This window comes from Opisthocomus hoazin, chromosome 5, assembly GCF_030867145.1.
Source record: "Opisthocomus hoazin isolate bOpiHoa1 chromosome 5, bOpiHoa1.hap1, whole genome shotgun sequence".
NCBI lineage: Eukaryota > Metazoa > Chordata > Aves > Opisthocomiformes > Opisthocomidae > Opisthocomus > Opisthocomus hoazin.
The window spans coordinates 50,536,366-50,555,019 of record NC_134418.1 but is presented as its reverse complement, the minus strand read 5'-3'; the positions used below and the strand labels follow the sequence as shown (position 1 = coordinate 50,555,019).

Genomic DNA, 18,654 nt, shown 5'->3' with positions numbered 1-18,654 from the left:
CAATGATCCTGCTAATGGTTCAATCCCCCCAACAGCTGTACTGCCATAAGCAGTGGGAAGAGAAGAACCTCGAAATCCAGCTCCAAAATGTGTCATCAGGTTATATACTCCAAGAGCTATATTTTTAGACAGAGGCACTGTCAGACATTCAGATGCGAATACCATCCATACTGTAAGCTAGAAAGCAATTAAATGTGAAAACTAGAATCTCAAAACAGAAAAATCACTGAAAAGACATGTTAAGTGAAATGACTCGGAACAACTTCACTTTATTATGTAGCACTTAAGTCATTATTTAGGTTATCCTCCTACAAGTCTCGCATCCCTTAAGGATTCATACTCTCACAAGAAATCAGTGCAAAAATACAGAGCTAAAGGGAACAGCCTCTGAACTACAATCATGGAAGCCCAGTGTTGTCAGGCAAATCTGCAGATACTGAAATAGCTGCAAATAATGAAGACAGGAAAGCAAAACAAGGTAACAGCTCCACATTCATATCATTTCATACTAGCTGAGAAATCCAAAGCAGCAACCTGAAGTCTCTGAAAAAGTCTCTATTTATGACTGCCAAGTGGTCTTGCCAGCTGAATTTCATGGAATTTTCACCAAATTTCCATTAACAAGGACAAAGCCAGAAAACATCTTCTCTCCTTGGTGTCCATCGCTTCCTCATTTATATCACCCATGGCACTCAGGACCAGGATCCTCACTCCAGTGGGCTCCCCGTTTCTCGGTCACAAGCTTAATGAAGTAGCTATGACTTGCATACAGCTTGAGCTTCTCATTGATGTCAACCCACTTCACCATTCCAGCATCATCACCTGCTTCCAGAGGCAAATTATCCAGTGTCTCACCTGTTCACAAAACAAGAGTTAGGACATAATATAGCCTCCTCTTTCCTGCTTTTTCTTCTCACTTCTGATCAGCTCTGCCTTTCCACATGGCTCCTTCACAGGCAGCAGCCTTCAACTGCTTCTCAGAGATAAACCAATGAAGGTGCTCATCAGTTCTGTGACAGAAACCTATTTCACACTTGCTCTATTATAAGGCAAATCTGAGTGGCAGAGGTGGTGTTAACTCCTTGTCACCACTCCTAGCGTACCACCAGCAGCACAACAAGTTACTAGAAATCATTATGACAACAGGTACTGACTACTGTAAGTTTGGCCAACCCCTCTGCCTTGATTTTTGTTTGGCTAACATTTGACTGCTTCCTTTTGATACCCGTAAATGTAAAATTTCCACTTACCAGAGTGATTGTAACTAAACTAAAGTAGATCCTTGCTGTTTTGAGAAGACAGGAAAGCTCTAAGATAGAGAGGCTCCTCAATAACACTACTTAGACAAACTCGACTTGCTGTTTTGAGAAAACAGGAAAGCTCTAAGATAGAGAGGCTCCTAAATAATTCTACCCTAGACAGCTCAACCTTGGGAGGGCAGATGCACCAAGCCACAGAAATAAAGAGGCACCAACAGGGCAACAAGACCGGAGCAAAACAACCTGGAAGGACACGGTATACTGGTCTTAGGACTGAGTTTGCGCAGAAGCAGAGGTCAACCAGTGGACACTGTGATGAGGAGTATACGCCTTCACCTTAGGATCCCCAAAGACCACCTGAGCACATTAACAGACATGCATGAAAGACATTGACATATGCTAATTAGTTCTTGGGAAAATCATTAATATGCTAAGCATTTCTCAGAAATATAATGAATAGGTATACTGTGATTGTATTTGACCTGAAATGACAGGGTGTTTGGTGCGCACGTTTGGAGGAGAGATCCCTCATGTGCCCGGCACTGTAATAAAGAATACCTGCTTAATAGCCCTCTGACTATTGAGTCTTCAACTCTGGTTTTTCACAGCATCACATTCTCAGGTACTATACCACAGGACAAACTGAATTCTGAAACTTATACATGCTTATGGAAAACCAGAATAATTAAAGTTTTACTAAAGGCCCCAAAAATCAAAAACAGTACTTAAGGATGGATGCAGCAAGGCTTCTGAATTGCTCTCCAAAGTTTCTTACTCCCAAAAGGACTTCAGACAACCACCACAGAAATGCTTATAAAAAGTATTACAAAATGCATATTAGAAACAAAGACCAAAGGAACAGTAGCTTCACTGTTTCTGAGGGCTGATAAATCAAGGACCAGTAACACATGAAACTTCACGACTGGTATCTACTACCCAAAACACAGTGGAAATGTCACTATATGAAGTCTCTGACTTGAACAAGTCAGAGACACCTAACTGGATTGATTTATCTTAAAAGGTGAGAGATGAGAATCCAAGATAACAGATCAGTCTAAGAACTAGCAACATATGCCCATTCCTACTGATCTGTAGAAGTAAAATAAGGTCCAACAACTACTCTGAGTAACCGAGATAAAAGGTCTCGGAGCAATTACAACACCAGTGCAATAAATAAGTCTTCCATCCCAGACGCATTAAAAAGGGAAATTAAACAAATTCAAGATAAATACAGTGACAAGAAGGAACCCTAGTTTGATGTTCAATCTCCATACAAAGGCACACGGTCCATAGCTTAGAACTAGCTAATAAATGAATAAATTTTCATGCAATGTCTGTATGTTCCTCATTTCAAGACTGACAGAAACCAAAGGGGAATGACAACTACCTATTACGGCTGAACATCTTGGGAGACAAGACACCCTCACGCGCATTGGTTTTAGTCCAATATTTTACATCTGATTTGCATGCTGCCCCAATTTCATTGCTAATCTCAGCCCAACATATGCCCCAATTTCAAATCAATACACAGAGTAAAAGGCAACTAAGAGAGCATGTGGAGACACCCACCAGTTTCATCGTGATAGTTCACTGCCTCCGTCTCCATCCATGCATTATCAGTGTTACGAGGGTCATCCACATATCCTTTGTACACCTAAGCGCCCGAACAAAGCGAAACAAGCTCGGTGTCACAACAAGCACAGTGGAATCAGTAAGAAGATTTTTTCTTTCCCTCCGATACATTTGACCTTGCAGAATTTTCAAAAGTCTCTTCCATTTCCTACACCACGACAACCCGAGCATCACAGCTTATTTTCACTTTAGCTACACTTTTTCAAGTTCCAAGCAGCGGCAAGTTATATGCATAGTTCAAGAGGGTATCACAAGAGACACGGAGCTCACCACAAAGTGTTCCTGGCTGAACAGCTTTTGGAGTTGCTTCTCCAATTCCGCTTTCTCCTCAGACGATTTCTGCAAGGAGTTCAAGGCCTCCTCCTCAAATTCTCGCTTCAGGGTAGCGCTAATCTTCTCCCCTGGGTCCACCATCCCCTTAGCAGGGGGGGAAGAAAAAAGGTGACTATCCCTCAGATTCCATTTGTTTTCACTCACTTTTGACTGGCTCTTAGTATATTACCCCCACTGCATCATACTCTGGACATGGGAAGAACTTTACATTTAGTTGTAAAGAGCAAGCACGCACATCCTTCACAACCTTCAAAAGATAAACTGTACCTGCATTAAGCAAAAGACATGCTCAGAATTAAATACGAATATTGCCTTGCAACGCAGAAACAGGAGAAGGCATACCAGCTGATGCCTGGGCAAAGTTAGTTTAAGGAGCACCCCTCCTCACCTCTGCAACATGAGGTCATTCATCAAAAAGCACACTTCTGTCATGCACACGTCAGTTATCGCCTTGTAGCCTTACCAGCAGAAAAATGTCTACTGTCTCTGGAGTTTTGCTCTTACCCCTGGAATGGCCCACTCTCCGAAGTCTCTCCTCTTGATAGCTACAAACTGTAAGATGTTTTTGCCAGTAACTGGATGAGCAACTTTATTGCCACTTCTGTCCTTCTTCCACCTGCAGCAAATGACAAACAAGAACATGCCTTGCTGCTTCTTCACACAAGGGCCTGCGAGAGGAACAGCAAGGTGCCCATGCTGTGCCCTATACAGGGGCAAACAAAGCAAAGAAAGAACAGTGATGGTGGGGTCTGACGGATGCCGTCCCGCAAGATCCCAGCCAAGGGCAAAACACTTGAGGTTTTTGCACAGCTCCATCAACTGTCTTCCCCAGCCAAACAGGCAGAAGCTGCCCAAGAGCCACATTTCTGCAGCCACGCTGACAGCAGCAGCTCCTTTGAGAGCTATGTCCAGCACATCCCACCAGCCGCAACGCTCACTGATACGCCCTCGGGCCTGTCCGTAACGGGGGATCAGCATGCCCTCGGCTAAAGCAGAACACACATGCAGGCTGCAACACCTCTGAACTGCTCACCCAGCACCAGCACAAGGCTATAAATACCCACCATTACCTTCAGTAAAGAATTACTAAGAACTACCAATAGCTAAAGCAAAAAGCAATCTAAACAAAGACAAAATAAAAACAGCACTCCTTTTATTTTCAAGGTAAAACAACTCAGTAGCGTTGGCAGCCTTCTGAAAAGGGGAAAAAGTAAAATGTATTACGATAATTTTTACAATGGTTCTGCCTTCAGCATGGCACTTCCTAGCTTGCACCTTTGTTAATTATGCACTCTTTTCTGAATGCTTTCTTTGTGTAAAATAGTTAGCATGTACACACAGATCCTGCTGGCAAAGGCACCATTATGACAGAGCACGCACTGACAAGAAAAAAAAAAAGACTCCAACCTCACCTCCTCCCATAATACACTAGGCCAAGTTAGTATTTCTTACAGAGCAAAAGCAGGAAAACTGCTTTTTTTTTTGCAGTTGAGTCATTATGACAGAAAACCCTATTCCTGCAATTTAACATGCTTCATCTGAGGTCTTTTGGCATATTACACATACAGCAAAGTATCATGTAATCTTATCACTTTTTACATTCGTTACTGAAGATTATTTGTATAATGTATTTCTGTTGCACTGCGCTTCCCTTTTTTTTCTTTTAAATTGCTTCCTCAGCATTTCAGAAGCAATTGCTTGTCATTAGCACCGAGTCCTTCTTCTTTTCCAGAGACAAAGACTAAAAATTACAAAATTCATGGTCCACATGTCTATATATATCTCCATTTAGATACCCATATCTGAAAAGGCTTACATATAGAGGAACACACACGCAAGGCCTGTGAAACACAATAACCTGTCCAGAGCTGCACAGAAAACACAAAATGCATGGATTTTTCTCTACTGCAGGGCACCTTTCAGTCACCTGTCCCTTACCTAGTTACAATAGGATCAGCAGCATGGTTTGGTCCCCAGCGCCCTAACAATCCTCTTCCTGTGAGGCCAGTCCTTCCCACGGGATTTCTGAAATAAGTGGCACAGTACATTAAACATATTTACTTCCCCACATTCAACATGTGCTCCAAGTATCCTAAAAAAGGAGCCTTAAAGAAGATTAAATGACAACAAAGGAAAGGATAGCAACATACATTTGGTGACACCATATGCTTTAAAGAGCAAGAGAAACAAAGCATCGTTTTCTCCTTGATCAACCTCTCCTTGTGTTGGACAGTACAGGGAAAGGAAATACACAAAATGGCTTTGTCGTTTCCCAGATCTTGTGTCCTAAGATACTCGTGACCAAGCATTACTGTCACTGTGCACACAACCTTGTCTGAAAATGGAATCTACTTTTCAAGACTACAGATGCACAGAGCATTCATTTATGTACAAATGGCAGAAAGAAAAGAAATTATCAGGAGATATTATGCATCTGTGCTATGTCAGGATTTGTCAGTGGAAGGAAACAATCTTCTGCAGCACACAAGTGGCACAAAAAATTCAGAGCCCAGCATCTGGTCAAACTGTCGGAACAACTAATTCAACAGACTCTATTACTAACAGTGTTAGACCTCCTCTGACTCCAGTGGCACCACAACCCTCTACTGCGGTAACACTGGCTAATCTTTTAGTGCCTCTCTGCCACAACGTTTTTCCAGAAAGAAGTCTCTGGCCCTAAGGTAGCATTTTTCCTGTCTCTAGGGGAGACCATCTTCATTTTGTTCTAGCATGTACCACGTATCAAGACTGATAGACCTGTAAGAGCTCTGAAACTACACTACTGAAATGAATATGTAAACAAACAAAAACACTCACCGGGGCCTCCCATTTTCAACCACATACACACTATTGAGGCTCCTCCTCTCCACTTCCCCATCTCTCTCATTGAATTTAGGAGAAAAACCTTTATCACTGTGTGGAAAACAATAATTTAAGAGATCAGTTATAAAACACAAAACACCCCGCTGCCCCACAAAAGCTTGAAGGCCAGCCACCAGATCGGCAACACTCAGCCACCAGATCAGCAACACTCCTTTGGCCAATAAGCAGTTTTTACCAGAACTCAAGTTGCAGGCCCTCCCTTTTCTATAGGATATTAAACCAAATTAAGTGCAAATAGAAGCACATGTTCACACAGCAATGGGAAACAAGGAAGGTAAGGTTGACACCTCAAGCTTTCTACACAGATGTGCATACAAAGGAATCACCATTTCACATTATCACAAGTTACACTAGATGCACACATCTAACTTTCTAGCCAAGAAGCATACAGCATTCCTTGAGAGGAGAACACATTCACTGACTCAATAAAAATGAATGCATACACTCACAAAAAAAGAATTAGTCATGCATTCAACCTGTCGCATTTCCTGAGTCAGAGCACTCAACTCAAGAACTACAACTCCACTTTAATTCTTTGTCTCATCTTGCATTCAATCCACGAACAAACAAGTACATTACAAAAATGTTCTCCCAAATTCTTAAGGAGAATTAGATTTTTACTTGGGTCACAAAACAGAAAAGCAGCACTACACAGCATCAACAGCTGTCCATTATTCCAGTTAACACTACTCTTATCTCAGTCACCAGCTCAGTAAAATTATGTCAAAGACCTTCACAGCCAACCCAAACCAACCCAGTTGTCTAATCACCATTTTTCTAGGTCTTGACTTTCAACCATCGCTGTAGAGTCACATGTCACTTAAGGCGATGATCTTAGTAACTCAGCTGATCACTATTTCCTGCCTCCATGTTCACAGGAGAAAAGAGCCACAGTTTCGACTCACTCGATTTGGGGATCTGCCCAAATGGGTCCAGCCAAAACAGACATTGCAGTGTACTCCACAGGATTATAATCTTTCCACTCAATCAGCCAGCCCACTTTATCTTCAGGAACTTGGCTACGTTCAACACGTGATCCTGGATACGGGGAGGTGAGAGCTTTGCTGTGGTAGAACTTAACATTACAACTGTCGAACATGTTTACAGGATGAAGACAGGACCAACAGTTTGCAGATGAATTACTGAAAGAAAACAAACACAAAAAGCACCTCATTCATTAGGCTTTAACCCTGTTCTTAATCCCAGATCCGCATAGTATGTTATAGCAAGCATAACAGATCAGGCTTCTTCCACAAAACAGCTCTCAGTAATACATTATTGCTTCTTTCAGACATCATGCAAATGTATGCCTGGACCAACACATTCTGCATTTTACCTTCAGCTTCTTGAAGCAGAAGAGTACTCTGCTAGACACACATGAAGACTTCATAGCATGACTAGGAACTAGAACTGCCATTCCAGACCGCGTGGAACACTGACCAGTCATTAGTCATACACAAGGAACACCTCAAAGATAACTACCATAAATGCAGCAGGAAGGCCTGCTTGAGCATTAAATCTCTATGTGGGCATTTTATCAAACCAGCTCAGCCTTAAGAGTCCTGCTCTCACATCCCGTGGCAGACCAGGTAAGAGCAAGAATGAAGTATCAAAAAGCCTGAGAGACACAGCTCTACAAGTTGCTGTGACCACCAAAACATCATTTTGTGCGATACCGAGTAGGAAAACACATACCTTGCTTTTCAAAGAAGGCTAGAACTATCCAACTAGTTAAGTTAAAAGAAAAAAAAACCCAACTTGAGACTCTAATGATTTCCTTTTGCTACAAGTTTTTGGGAGCTGAAAGACCAGTAAACAACAAAATATTTAACAGCACATTGGGTTACAGTGCCTGATCACCAGCTCTTAAAAACTCCATACAGACTTCCTTCAACAAACAAAGCAGCCTTCCTCTACTCAAATTTTTTTTTACTGCAAAAATAAAGAGGATTACTCTAAGACTTCATTTTATATTTCTTTTAAATGCTATTACTCTAATAGTATATATATATTTTTAGAGTATATATACTATACTCTAAGAGTAATAGTATATATACTCTAAAAGTATAAGCAGCTCAAAGCTCAGCAAGTGGCTATAACCACAATAGTACTCTAAAAACAAGTCACTTTTTTTTTTTAATCAATAATCACTTCCAGCATATAAGGAAATACATCTCCTCTGCAAAACTGCATCCAGGTTTTAACAGCTTAGCACCCAACCAAGGTGATGATGGGACCAGTGAGTTTCAGATAAAAGAAAAAAGTAACTCTTACATTAAGAATTAACCCTGCTATTTGAACTCAGGTGTGAATATTAGCACGTAGCTAGCAGAACAGGCCAGGCTTTTTCAAAAACAGCGATTCCAGTTTTAAACTCCTTACTCATGCTATGAAATCTCCAGGTGCATCAAGGAGTACCGGTTCTGTTTCACGTTGAAATTGAGAATTGATTGGTCACAGCAACAGTGCTGAGGTGATGTTCTCAAGAGCAAAATTCAACTCTCAAATCACTTAAGGCTCATAAAATCTTGAGCAGGGATGGGGGGAGGAGCGTACTTGACAGCGCGCCAAACTCCACACGCAGGTCAGTACTACATGACTTTTATATTTTTCAGTAACTGCATAAATTTAAAGAACAGCCTGACTTTTAACTCTGCCACGTCCAGAAGAGAAGCCCTCGGCCACACAGCACATCCGTGCCAAGCTCCCGCTCCGCTGGCAGGGGATGGCAAGGCAGCCCCGAGACCTGGCCCCGCGAGGAGGTGGCTGCGCCCTCGATAACCGGGCACCACTCCAGTAGGGCCACTGACCCCGGCAGGCTCCGGCTCAGGAGAACCAGCCCCAGCCCGGGCTCCGCCGCGCTGCGCCACCAACAGGCCACGGTACCTGACAGGCGGACGGTGTTGCAGAACACACCGGGCAGGCGGGGTGGACAGCGCAACAGCAAAAGAAACCACGGCGACTGTTCCAGCGAAACCGGGCACCGTCGCCAAACGAAGGGCGCGGGCGAGAAGCCGCATCGACGACGCCACCGACACCACCGCGGTAGGAGCAACCCCCGCCTCAGCTCCGCAGGGCGCAGCCGGGGCCCAGATGCGGGCTCTGGACCAGCGGCGGCACGGCCCGCTCCCAGCTACCGCCCCGCACCGGGCCCCTGGCAGGGACCCGCCGGCGCCCCCAAAGCACCCGCCGGGCCGGGCCAGGCCGCCGCTCCCCCCGCCCCACGGCCGCCGCTCCCGGCCGCCGCCGGCCCTCTGTACAAGCTCGCCTCTCATTGGGCGCAGCAGCACCCGTCGCCAGCGCGCCCGGCCCACCGACTCTTCCCCTCCCATGGGCCCGCCCCCTCCGCGAGCGCCCCTCTCTCGTTGGCTGCGGCGCCCCTGGGGGGCGCGGCCGGCCCGGACGTCGGCGGGCGCCGCCCCTCGTGCCCCGGGCCCGGCGGTCGCTGTCACCGCGGTTCAGGGAGCCCCGCGCGGCGAGGGGAGCCTGGGGCCCGGCCGGGGCGGGCAGGGCCGCGGCCTGGGCGTGGCTCCTGCCGGGGCAGAGGCCCGCGGCCGGCGGGTCAGGGGCCCGCGGCCTCGTCGGGAGAGACCGGGGGTGGGCGAGGGCGCCGAGGGGCTGCGGGAGAGACCATGCGCCCGCTGCTGGATCTGCTCCTGTTCGTGGCCACGCTCCTCTACGCCTACGCGGAGGCCTTCGTGAAGCTTTTCGTCCCTGTGAAGAGAAAGTCTGTCCGTGGCGAGCTCGTGCTCATCACGGGCGCCGGCCACGGCGTCGGCAGAGCGACCGCGCTCGAGTTCGCCAAGCGCCGGAGCGGGCTGGTTCTGTGGGACATCAACAAGGTAACGGCGCGGCGCGCCTCGGGCTCGTCAGCCTCCGAGGCCGCGGGGCTGGCGGGAGCGCAGGAGGGGCTGCGCGCAGGCCGCGTTCCCGTCGCCCCCGGCCGCGTCGCTCGGGTCCGCGCTGGCACCCCGCGCGCCGGGGGAGGGCTTGGCCCCGCTGCCGCCGGAGGACGCGGGGTCCGGGTCCCGCAGCTGCTCGGCGCTGACCCGCGGGGCAGCGCGCACGGCGCGTCCAAGGGTGCCTGCAAGAGGGAGCGCGCTGCTCCGCAAGCTGCCGCTGGAGCCGCTGCCGCGGCTGGCAGAGAAAGGCGCGCTGAGGCCAGAAGCCCTTCTGCCCGCCGCCCCTCCAGCCGCGGGTGTTTTGCGTGCGTCGCTGGAAGACGCGTCTCTGCTCACGCTGCCGGGCATTGCTGCGGGGAGCTGCGTGTGAGCCCCGCTGCTCGCGGGCACAGTGACACCTGCAGACGGCTCGCTGCTAAACGCTTACGCGAGCCCACGCGCCTCGCCCTAGGTAGCTGGACCCTGGCAGGGGGCAGGTGGACAGATGCAAACACGCAGAATGGCGTTCAGCGGGGGTCAGGGCAGAGCGCTGTGCGTAGGAGGGATCGGCTGCGCGGTGGGTTTGTGGGGCTGGGCAGCAGCGTGCATGAAAGACTTCTGACACAGCGGGTCACAAACTGCAGAGCAGTTTGTCGTGTCATCCTGAGTTTGCAGAAGGTCCCAGCCCACCACAAACCAACCAGCAAACCCCCAAGGCAAGCGTAGCCTAAGGGGACATATAAATAGGGAGGATGGGGTGGAATATTTTCGGTGTCTGTTCAGGCCACCCCTTACGGCGAAGGCCAGGTTCTGGGGGGTGGGAGGAGGCGTGGCACCGGTCTCCCCGTGTGTAAAGGGCCGCTGCCAAGCAGTGTGTTGTCCGTAGGCGCTGAGATGGGGGGAAAAAGGAGTAAACTTAGTAGCGAGCAAGACCTAGCTTGGGTGCTGGGAAATAAGTTGTAAGGGTGGGTGTAAGCACGCACTGAATGCAATGCCAAAGCAGGTGGTGGGTCCCTTGACAAAGGCCTCATTCCTGGGGGCGATCAGCCTTAAGCAGCAGCTGGGGCTGAGTGGAGCTGCCTGGACACCCACCCCAGGGACCCGCACGGCTTCTGTCAAGTGCTGAGCTGTCCCGAGTCATTTGCGAACTGGGGCTTTTCACTGCACAGGTGCCCCCTGGCATGGCTTTCTGGCACTTGGGGACAAGGCCACAGCAAAGTCACTTCTGCCCTCACTTCGTGGGTTGATAACGGTGACCGAGGGGAGCTTCTGTTCCGTGTGTGTCGAATGCCGTTCTCGTAAGAAATGTCTCTCCACGCTGTGCGCTTTCGAGGACACCTCTCTTCCCACACCCAGTCTGTGAATACAGAAAGGCACAGGGCCACTTGTCGTGCCTCGAGCGTGTCAGCTGGGCCTGTGTACTGAGAGCCCTGCTTACAGCCACAGTGTCTGCCTGCTGGGCCACCTCCCTGCAGCCTAGCCACGTGTGCTGTACCAAGGCAAACTCACCCTCGCTGCAGCTTTCCCCTTCTGGCGCTCACTGCGCAGGTCCACAGTGTAAGGTCGGAACACTAGTCCTCCCGTGGATCCCAGCTACAGCTCTTTCCCTGGGTAGCCATGGACTGTTCAGGGGCTTGGCCGCGGTTACGCAACCAGGACAAACTTTCAGCTTCTCACAGGCCTGCCGCGGCGCCGGAGCAGCAACGTGCGGGCAGGGTGCAGCTGCGCACGCGTGTCTTTCTTTCCTGCCTCTCACAGCACGGCGTTGAGGACACGGCAGCAGAATGCGAAAGGCTGGGAGCCACTGTTCAAGCCTTCGTGGTGGACTGCAGCAAAAGGGAGGAGATCTACAGAGCTGCAGAGAAGGTAGGGGAGCAGGGGCACGTCCAAAGGCTTCCCCAAACGCACTCCATTTTCAGAAACGTCAGGTAAACAAGAGAGGAGGTATTGTACGCAAATCATGCAAGCCCTTGTCGTCCCCACACTTCGGGCTGCTTTCTGTCTGGAGAGTGAAGTAGTGCTTCTGAGATCGCAGCCAGTCTCATCCTCTTTTGTGAGGCTCCGGCGTATCATGCCTCGTGGCCAGGTTTGCTCTGTAGACTTCCAGGCCTTTTACTTCCTGAACAGCACACAGACAGCACTGGGGTCATTTGAAACATTTTGTTCTGAAGGGTATGGTCCAGCTGGCTCAAAGCGGTCTGTACATCCCTAGTCCCAGCTCTGACTACACCGAGCGTGCTGTGTCTGTGCGCAGAGTGTGGAAGACTACAAATACTGGCGGTAATTAAGGGAGAAACATCAGATCTAAACCGGATTTTGTGGTACTACTGCACAGTTCCTACCCCATCTGGAAACGTGGTGCAGTCTCCCTCTGCCTAAAAGGAACAGCGTGAAGAATTATAGTAACTGTCCCTCACCTTCCACAGCCTTGCACTTTTTGGATAACGAATGACACGCACCTGTCTGGCTCTTTTCTGTCCCAAAGGTGAAGAAGGACATTGGGGATGTCTCCATCTTGGTGAATAACGCTGGCGTGATTACAGCTGCCGACCTGCTCTCGACTCAGGACCACCAGATTGAAAGAATGTTTGAAGTCAACATTCTGGCTCACATGTGGGTAAGGGCCACTACCATATTCCTACCTGCGATTTGGTGGGAGCGTTGTTGAGGAGGCATATTTAGACTAACAGTTATTTTCAGCTAGCAGTGAGTTACAAAAGCATCTTTTGGTCGTGTGTAGCACGGGGGCACCCAGCCAGACTGTTGGGAAACTTGATTATCCTCTTGCTGATCTGGGCCTGGCCCAGTTTTTTCATGCTCTCTTTGCATTCTCTCTTTTCTCTGCGTGAGCTATCGGGCAACAGCCTCGTCCGAGCGTGGGTTGGTCTCTGGCATGGGTGTCTTAGGGTTCCCCTTCGCATCGGGTAGGTTGGGCTCCCGCAGCTGAGCACTGAGACCCCGCAAGCAGAAGATACACAGCTGAAAAATACAAAGCAATGTTTTTATTGGCTGCCCTGCACCAAAGGTGACACAGCTGGGCCCTGTCAGAGCTGGGCCTCGGGTCCTTGGCACCGCTGCAGCTGACCCATGGGGCAGGGCAGCTGCCAGCAGAGGCTACAGGGTGGGAGGGCTTCAGGTCCTGGTAAGGACCTGTTTGGGCAGCAGGAAAGAGAAGCTACAGGCTGATGAGTGTTTTGTTGCAAATGCTGGGGTGAGACACTGGTAGCATTGCTGCGGACACCTGAAGCCTAAAAGCAGCACAGGAAAGATGTGAGAATCGGCTCCTGCTTCTGTCCGACCTCCTGAAACATTCCCATTCGGAAAACAGGTTGCCAGTTGGGCAGTTGTGCCAGCTGAATGGAGAATGGCTCTCTCTGTGGCTCTCAGAATCTGAGGTGCCCTGCAGCACATGGCACTAGTGACAGCATTAGCTGCTTAATTAATGATAGTCAGGGTCAGTGTTGAATATGCCTAAGAAAACACTGTTCTTTTCTGCCTTTCCTCCTCCCCGCCCCCATTTTTGCCCCCATTTAAATGACTTTCAAGACCACAAGAGCTTTTCTGCCAACCATGATGAAAAACAACCACGGTCACATTGTCACGGTGGCTTCGGCAGCAGGTCATTTTGTGACTTCTTTCATGGTGGCTTATTGGTAAGTAATTTTAAAATCAGCTCTCTTCAATTGTTGTTTTCAATCGCGTCTTCTCCATTGGAAAGCAGAGAGTAACCAAAATCATCCCCCCACTGAATCCGGTCCATCCAAAGGACAGTGCTAAGGAGGAAGAAAGCACGGCAGCCGTCACCTAAAGATGCCTGGAAGTTCCCGCCGATTTGCTTAGTGCCTCTGGCTGAATTGGGGGCGATGCGTGTAGGAGGGAAGAGTCACGTGACACATCAACTGACAACAGCTTCTCCTTTTTTCTCTTCCTTGCTGATCCAGACTTTTGCTTAGCAGAAAAGGTATCCTCTTCCCTTCTCCTCCTTAGAAGGTAGCACTCCTGTGAGATGTGGTAGTGTTGTCAAGTGAACCCCTAATGAGTAGCTTTTGATCTTTCTGCCATTGTGGCAGTGTTTAGAGATACTTCTGCCATCACGAGATGACATTGCGCTTGAATCACAGTGCATGAACAGAAAAACTGTCAGGTTGCATGTTGTCATTCTGTGTCACACCTAGTCCTCTGCAACAGCAGCTCCAGGCAGGGCAGTCTTCCCCTGGGAACACTCCTTCTTAGAGAGTCACTCACTGCTGGCAAGGTGACAGCTCCCCAGCCAGGGGTTTTACTCCAGTTACAGTGTCCAAATCAACAGCAGTCAACAAACTGATTCTCTGGTTCTGCTTTCTTTTGGAGTTGACTTACACTCTGTGGCAGCACGTTCCTCAACTGCTGCGTGCATAATGCTCCTCTATTTCAAAACTCACACGCGAGCGTCACGAGACGCTCCTGTGTGCTATGAGGAACCATAGAGGGTTATTCTCCATTTGTACTCTGCCCATCCTTCTTAATTTTAGAGAATCAGGCTGCAGTCCTCCTAAGACTCTTCTCACATGGGGAAAAAGGGAGGTCCATCGATTGATGCACATTGGTTACCGTTTTCCACGAATTCCTGGCGTTCATCTGTCTGTTTGCAACTAAGGCAACTTTTTCTGAAAGACACCCACTCTGCATTCCACAGTGACTCCCCCAGGCAGCAATATCTAATGCAGCACTACACTCTGGCACAGGGAAAGCCAGAATTATTCCCTGCCTTGTCTCTCAGCTGGATTACAATTTTTGGTTTGCCTCCTAGTCAGAACTGTGTGATCTTTTAGGCCACTTCCCCTTACAGAAAGTTAGAAATAGTACTTCTGCCATCTCATTTGTGCTTTTCCCCCTCCCGCAGTTCAAGCAAGTTTGCTGCAGTTGGATTTCATAAAGCTCTGACAGAGGAGCTGTCTAGCCTGGGAAAGGATGGAATAAAAACTACGTGTCTTTGTCCGGTTTTCATAAACACTGGATTTGTCAAAAACCCCAGGACAAGGTAAGTATCAAAACTCTGCCTTCCCGTCCTTCCTTCTTTGCTTCAAGACACTGCATATTAGCCCCAGCTTTAGGCCGTGTATTCCAGCTGACTCTATAAAAACAGCATATCCAGTTGGCTAAAGAAAATCTGCAGTGTCATTTAACCCACATAATGGTTGCATTTGAATTACCTGAGTTTGTGCATATGTGAAGCATCCTATATGAGCTAGTATCACTCTTGTTTTACCACTGTAGCTCTTACATGTATGCTTTCCTGTGTAGGCTTGGAAAGATTTTGGAGACTGAAGAGGTTGTAGAGGCCCTGATGGAAGGAATACTGACCAACCAGAAAATGATTTTTGTTCCATCACAGCTAAGTATTGCTTTACTTTCTGAATGGTAAGTAGCAAACAAGAAAAAAAAAAGGGGAGGGAAAAACATGTCAATGCTAACTACCTGAGTATACAAGCATCGGACTTGTAACATCTAATTCAAGATTAAGTTTTAATTTAACAGTAATTGTATTTTGCACTCATGGTAGTAAAGGATATGGTTTGGCAGTGTAGAGAAGCCCTGTAATGACAGCTGGACAGCAGAAATTCACATTCAACCCAGTTTCATTTATCTTCAGTTTTTGACATCACTATACTCAGTTATTTACCAGTCCAGATCTGACATCAGTATGCTTGTACTAACTAGATAACGTGTAACTACCTACAGGAGAGACTATCATTTTTTAAACAACCACCCATCTGAGACATTTTAGTAGGAGAACACGTAACAAGGTAATGAAATAGCAGTGGTTCTTTCTAATGACAACAGCAGACAGCACACACAGAGATTTTTTTTTTTTTTTTTTGAGCCTTCTCATAAGTCCTTGTGACCCACTTTCTGCAGCCAGCTGTTCTCAGTGGACAACTCAGCCGCTCTACAGCCTGATAGTGAGGGAGAGGGAGAACAAGAGATTACTTTTTCGTCACAGATCTCCATTTGCTTTGGCCTTGCGAACAACAGTTTCTGTGAACCAGCAGCCCCAGTGTAGTTCCAGAAAGAGCTGGGGACCTGCTGCTTATCAGTGTTTGTTTCTTCATGTCAACACCAAAGGCTGAGGTCACTGAGGCTGGGAAAATTGCTTTCAGATGTCTCTATTGCTTAGCTCTCTGCCATGTAAAGCAAGATTTGTCCTCCCACACTTCTTTAATATGCAACGTAGCTGCTCTGCTGAGGAGGTGTTTTCCCCCAAACTCAGGTTCCAAATCTGGAATTCACATCTGAACAACTAAGTTAAATTCTCAGTTAACTTCAGCAGTATTTCATGAAACTCTTGGTAATACCTTGTTTGCAAAACCCAACACGAGGCAATTGGAAACAGCTTTTAAGTGTTTTTCTGCATCTCTAAGAGCTGAATGCTGATAGTGCAAGTCTGCAGAAGCATAGACAAGTCAAACCTAATGCTGTCAATTCTCTGAGGATAACTTTGCTTTTTTGTCTTAATTTGGGGCAGGGGGGCATAAAGAGACATGACTCATAAGAGAAGAAATCCTAGGAGAGGAAACTGCACCTCAGTTTTAACATTTCATCCTTCCATAGGCCTGCTGCTTTTCAGAGCATAACACACTCGATATGCACCTATCACTGTTCAATATTAAATTTTCTTGGATTCTACAACAATATTGCAACCCATATACTGCCCAGTAGATGCCTGGCCTTGGATAACGCTCCCGGACCAGCTCTTCCCTCACCTGCAGTGCCGCTTTTGCCCATAACTTAAGTTCCTTATCCCACATTTAACTTCATGTTACTATCTCTTTCAGGTTGTTTCCAGAACGTGCCTTGGATTTTCTGAAAAAGCTGACCGATGCCAAGTTTGACGCAGTTGTTGGGCAGAGAGGCACTCAGTGAAAAGCAAAAAATGCTTCTGCCTTCCCAGTGGCATGAGTGAAAACAATGTGTGCTGAGCGTAGTTCAGCTGCTTTGATTTGGAGCAGAACTGAGATGCTTCCAGGCCACCACTTCCAAGCGCACCTAAGGGCTTATCCCACACCTGCAGCAGGGACACACCTGCATAACATGGAGTGTTCACAAATCAGAGGTGCAGCTCTACAAGTCTGAAGGGCTGCTTTGGCTGTAGATCTCATCCCCTCTATCCCCTAGTGCTGAGGCAGACAGGAATTCCCACAAAGCCTGTCTGTGGCACAGCACAGCTGCCTGCCTGAGTGCAAGGGGACTGCCTGAGAATATGTCAATCTGGACTCATCCCTGAGCAAAAGTATCTGGCAAGAAGGAATTTACAGAGCAGGTGGGTGGCCTGTTTCACCTCCATTTATCCTTGTAAATTTTAAAAAATGTGCTCTAAAAAAGACTCACAGTTTCATGTGCTTTTGTAGTGAGTACCTGAAATAATACAGCCTTGTTTGTAATGTAATGCCTAATTACATCAATTATCAATTATGCATTAGCACCATCAACACTCCTGATTCCAAATAAATACAGTTCTGTAACCCAACGGTGTCTCTCGACAATGAAATTGGTAACCAGGTCTGATCAAGGACAGCAGAGCAGGTGCCACAACAGTGAAAGGGTCAGCCAGAGCCTGCTGACCACCAGGCCAGGCTGCAGGGAAGAGGCAGGTCCCTGGTCACACCAGGAAGCCATGTCAGAATCAGCAAGGTACAGGGCCAGGCATGGCACACCGACAGCACAGCCCACGCAAGGGCCGGGGCCAAGGCCAGGGATTAAAAGCGGGCACCAGGCCAGGGGGCAGAGGGTGCATGGGGAAGACTCCAGATGAGCCTTCTCTCAGCTCCTCATCACAAGCCTACAGCCTGCTCTGACGGGACCCACCCTGGGCAGGAGGTGAAAACCCCAAAGGTCTTTGCCCTGTGGTACAAGAGAGCAGCACCTGATGAAATGTGGGTCAAAGAACAGATCGGAGCACAGGTTATCTTTCCACCTACGTGTGCAGCTCCCGACTGCGCCAGGCACTTGCTGGCTCAGCCATCTGAGGGAGGCCTGAACACGCGGCCACCTTGGACAAAGCTGGAAGCGGGTGGCTTCCAGTAGGACCCATCCTGCTCATCTGAGCATTTCCTGTTGCTCTGTGAACTAAGGTTCTTCAGAAAAGGGAGAGGCCTTGTCATCCAGCTCCTCCTGCTCTTAGGTGGCAACAGGTAGAAGTTCATGCTGCTGGCAGCACAAATGGTTGCTAAATGTGCCGAATGACACAAAAATGGTTTCCATTTTGCTCATGCAACATTCCTGTAACAGGACACTCAGGGGATGTCAAAGCACTAGTTCCCAGCTTGGGACCTTCTGCTTCACAGTACAAGATGCCTGTAGCCAAGAAACAAAAAGAAGGAAGGGGCTTGCAAATTTCAGGAAATGGAAAAAAAAAGTTAGAAGCCAATTAAAGAGTATTAGACATGGTTTGTATTTAAAACTAAGACCCTTCAAACCCCAGAGCATTTGAGAGAAGCATGCTTGGAGCCCTGAAGGATAAAGGTGGCAAATTTGCATGCATGTTCAGCAAGTTATTTTGTAAGTCTGTTTTCCCTGCCTCAGAGGCATCCCCCAAATCTGAGAACAGTAATTTAATGTCTTACTTCTACTCTGAAAGAAGTGCTTTGTCTTATGCTGCTTCTGCTTTTATCTGAGCTACATATTCA

General features: G+C 47.9%; 2 protein-coding genes across 3 annotated transcripts in view; one reads left to right on the top strand and one right to left on the bottom strand.

Annotated features, from left to right (window-relative positions):
* Window positions 1-239: 239 nt before the first annotated feature.
* NUDT9 (nudix hydrolase 9) overlaps window positions 240-18,654 on the bottom strand; it is a 38,783-nt gene continuing 20,368 nt past the window's right edge. Inside the window, exons 1-8 of one of the 2 annotated variants that reach the window (XM_075421238.1) lie at window positions 8,994-9,392; window positions 7,013-7,249; window positions 6,042-6,137; window positions 5,163-5,249; window positions 3,729-3,840; window positions 3,162-3,308; window positions 2,829-2,913; window positions 240-855 (exon numbers count right to left, since the gene is read on the bottom strand). In XM_075421238.1, coding sequence (XP_075277353.1) covers window positions 680-855; window positions 2,829-2,913; window positions 3,162-3,308; window positions 3,729-3,840; window positions 5,163-5,249; window positions 6,042-6,137; window positions 7,013-7,249; window positions 8,994-9,382 — 1,329 coding nt within the window. In that variant the 5' untranslated portion in view covers window positions 9,383-9,392 and the 3' untranslated portion in view covers window positions 240-679. Of the gene's footprint in view, window positions 856-2,828; window positions 2,914-3,161; window positions 3,309-3,728; window positions 3,841-5,162; window positions 5,250-6,041; window positions 6,138-7,012; window positions 7,250-8,993; window positions 9,393-18,654 lie in introns of those variants that run through there. The other variant, XM_075421239.1, reaches the window with a different exon arrangement.
* Window positions 9,593-17,495, top strand: LOC104327378 (estradiol 17-beta-dehydrogenase 11-like). The gene is made up of 7 exons (XM_075421240.1): window positions 9,593-9,949; window positions 11,747-11,854; window positions 12,474-12,605; window positions 13,535-13,641; window positions 14,871-15,008; window positions 15,272-15,388; window positions 16,804-17,495. The coding sequence occupies exons 1-7, from the start codon at window positions 9,740-9,742 to the stop codon at window positions 16,889-16,891; spliced, it is 900 nt and encodes a 299-aa protein (XP_075277355.1). The 5' UTR covers window positions 9,593-9,739; the 3' UTR covers window positions 16,892-17,495.

What these genes read in the sequence shown, in the direction of transcription:
- LOC104327378 (XM_075421240.1), top strand. Translation starts at nt 9,740, where the DNA reads ATGCGCCCGCTGCTGGATCTGCTCCTGTTCGTGGCCACGCTCCTCTAC. An exon ending in ACATTCTGGCTCACATGTGG is followed by an intron (nt 12,606 to 13,534) that starts GTAAGGGCCACT and finishes ATGACTTTCAAG; the next exon opens with ACCACAAGAGCTTTTCTGCC. An exon ending in GTCAAAAACCCCAGGACAAG is followed by an intron (nt 15,009 to 15,271) that starts GTAAGTATCAAA and finishes TTTCCTGTGTAG; the next exon opens with GCTTGGAAAGATTTTGGAGA.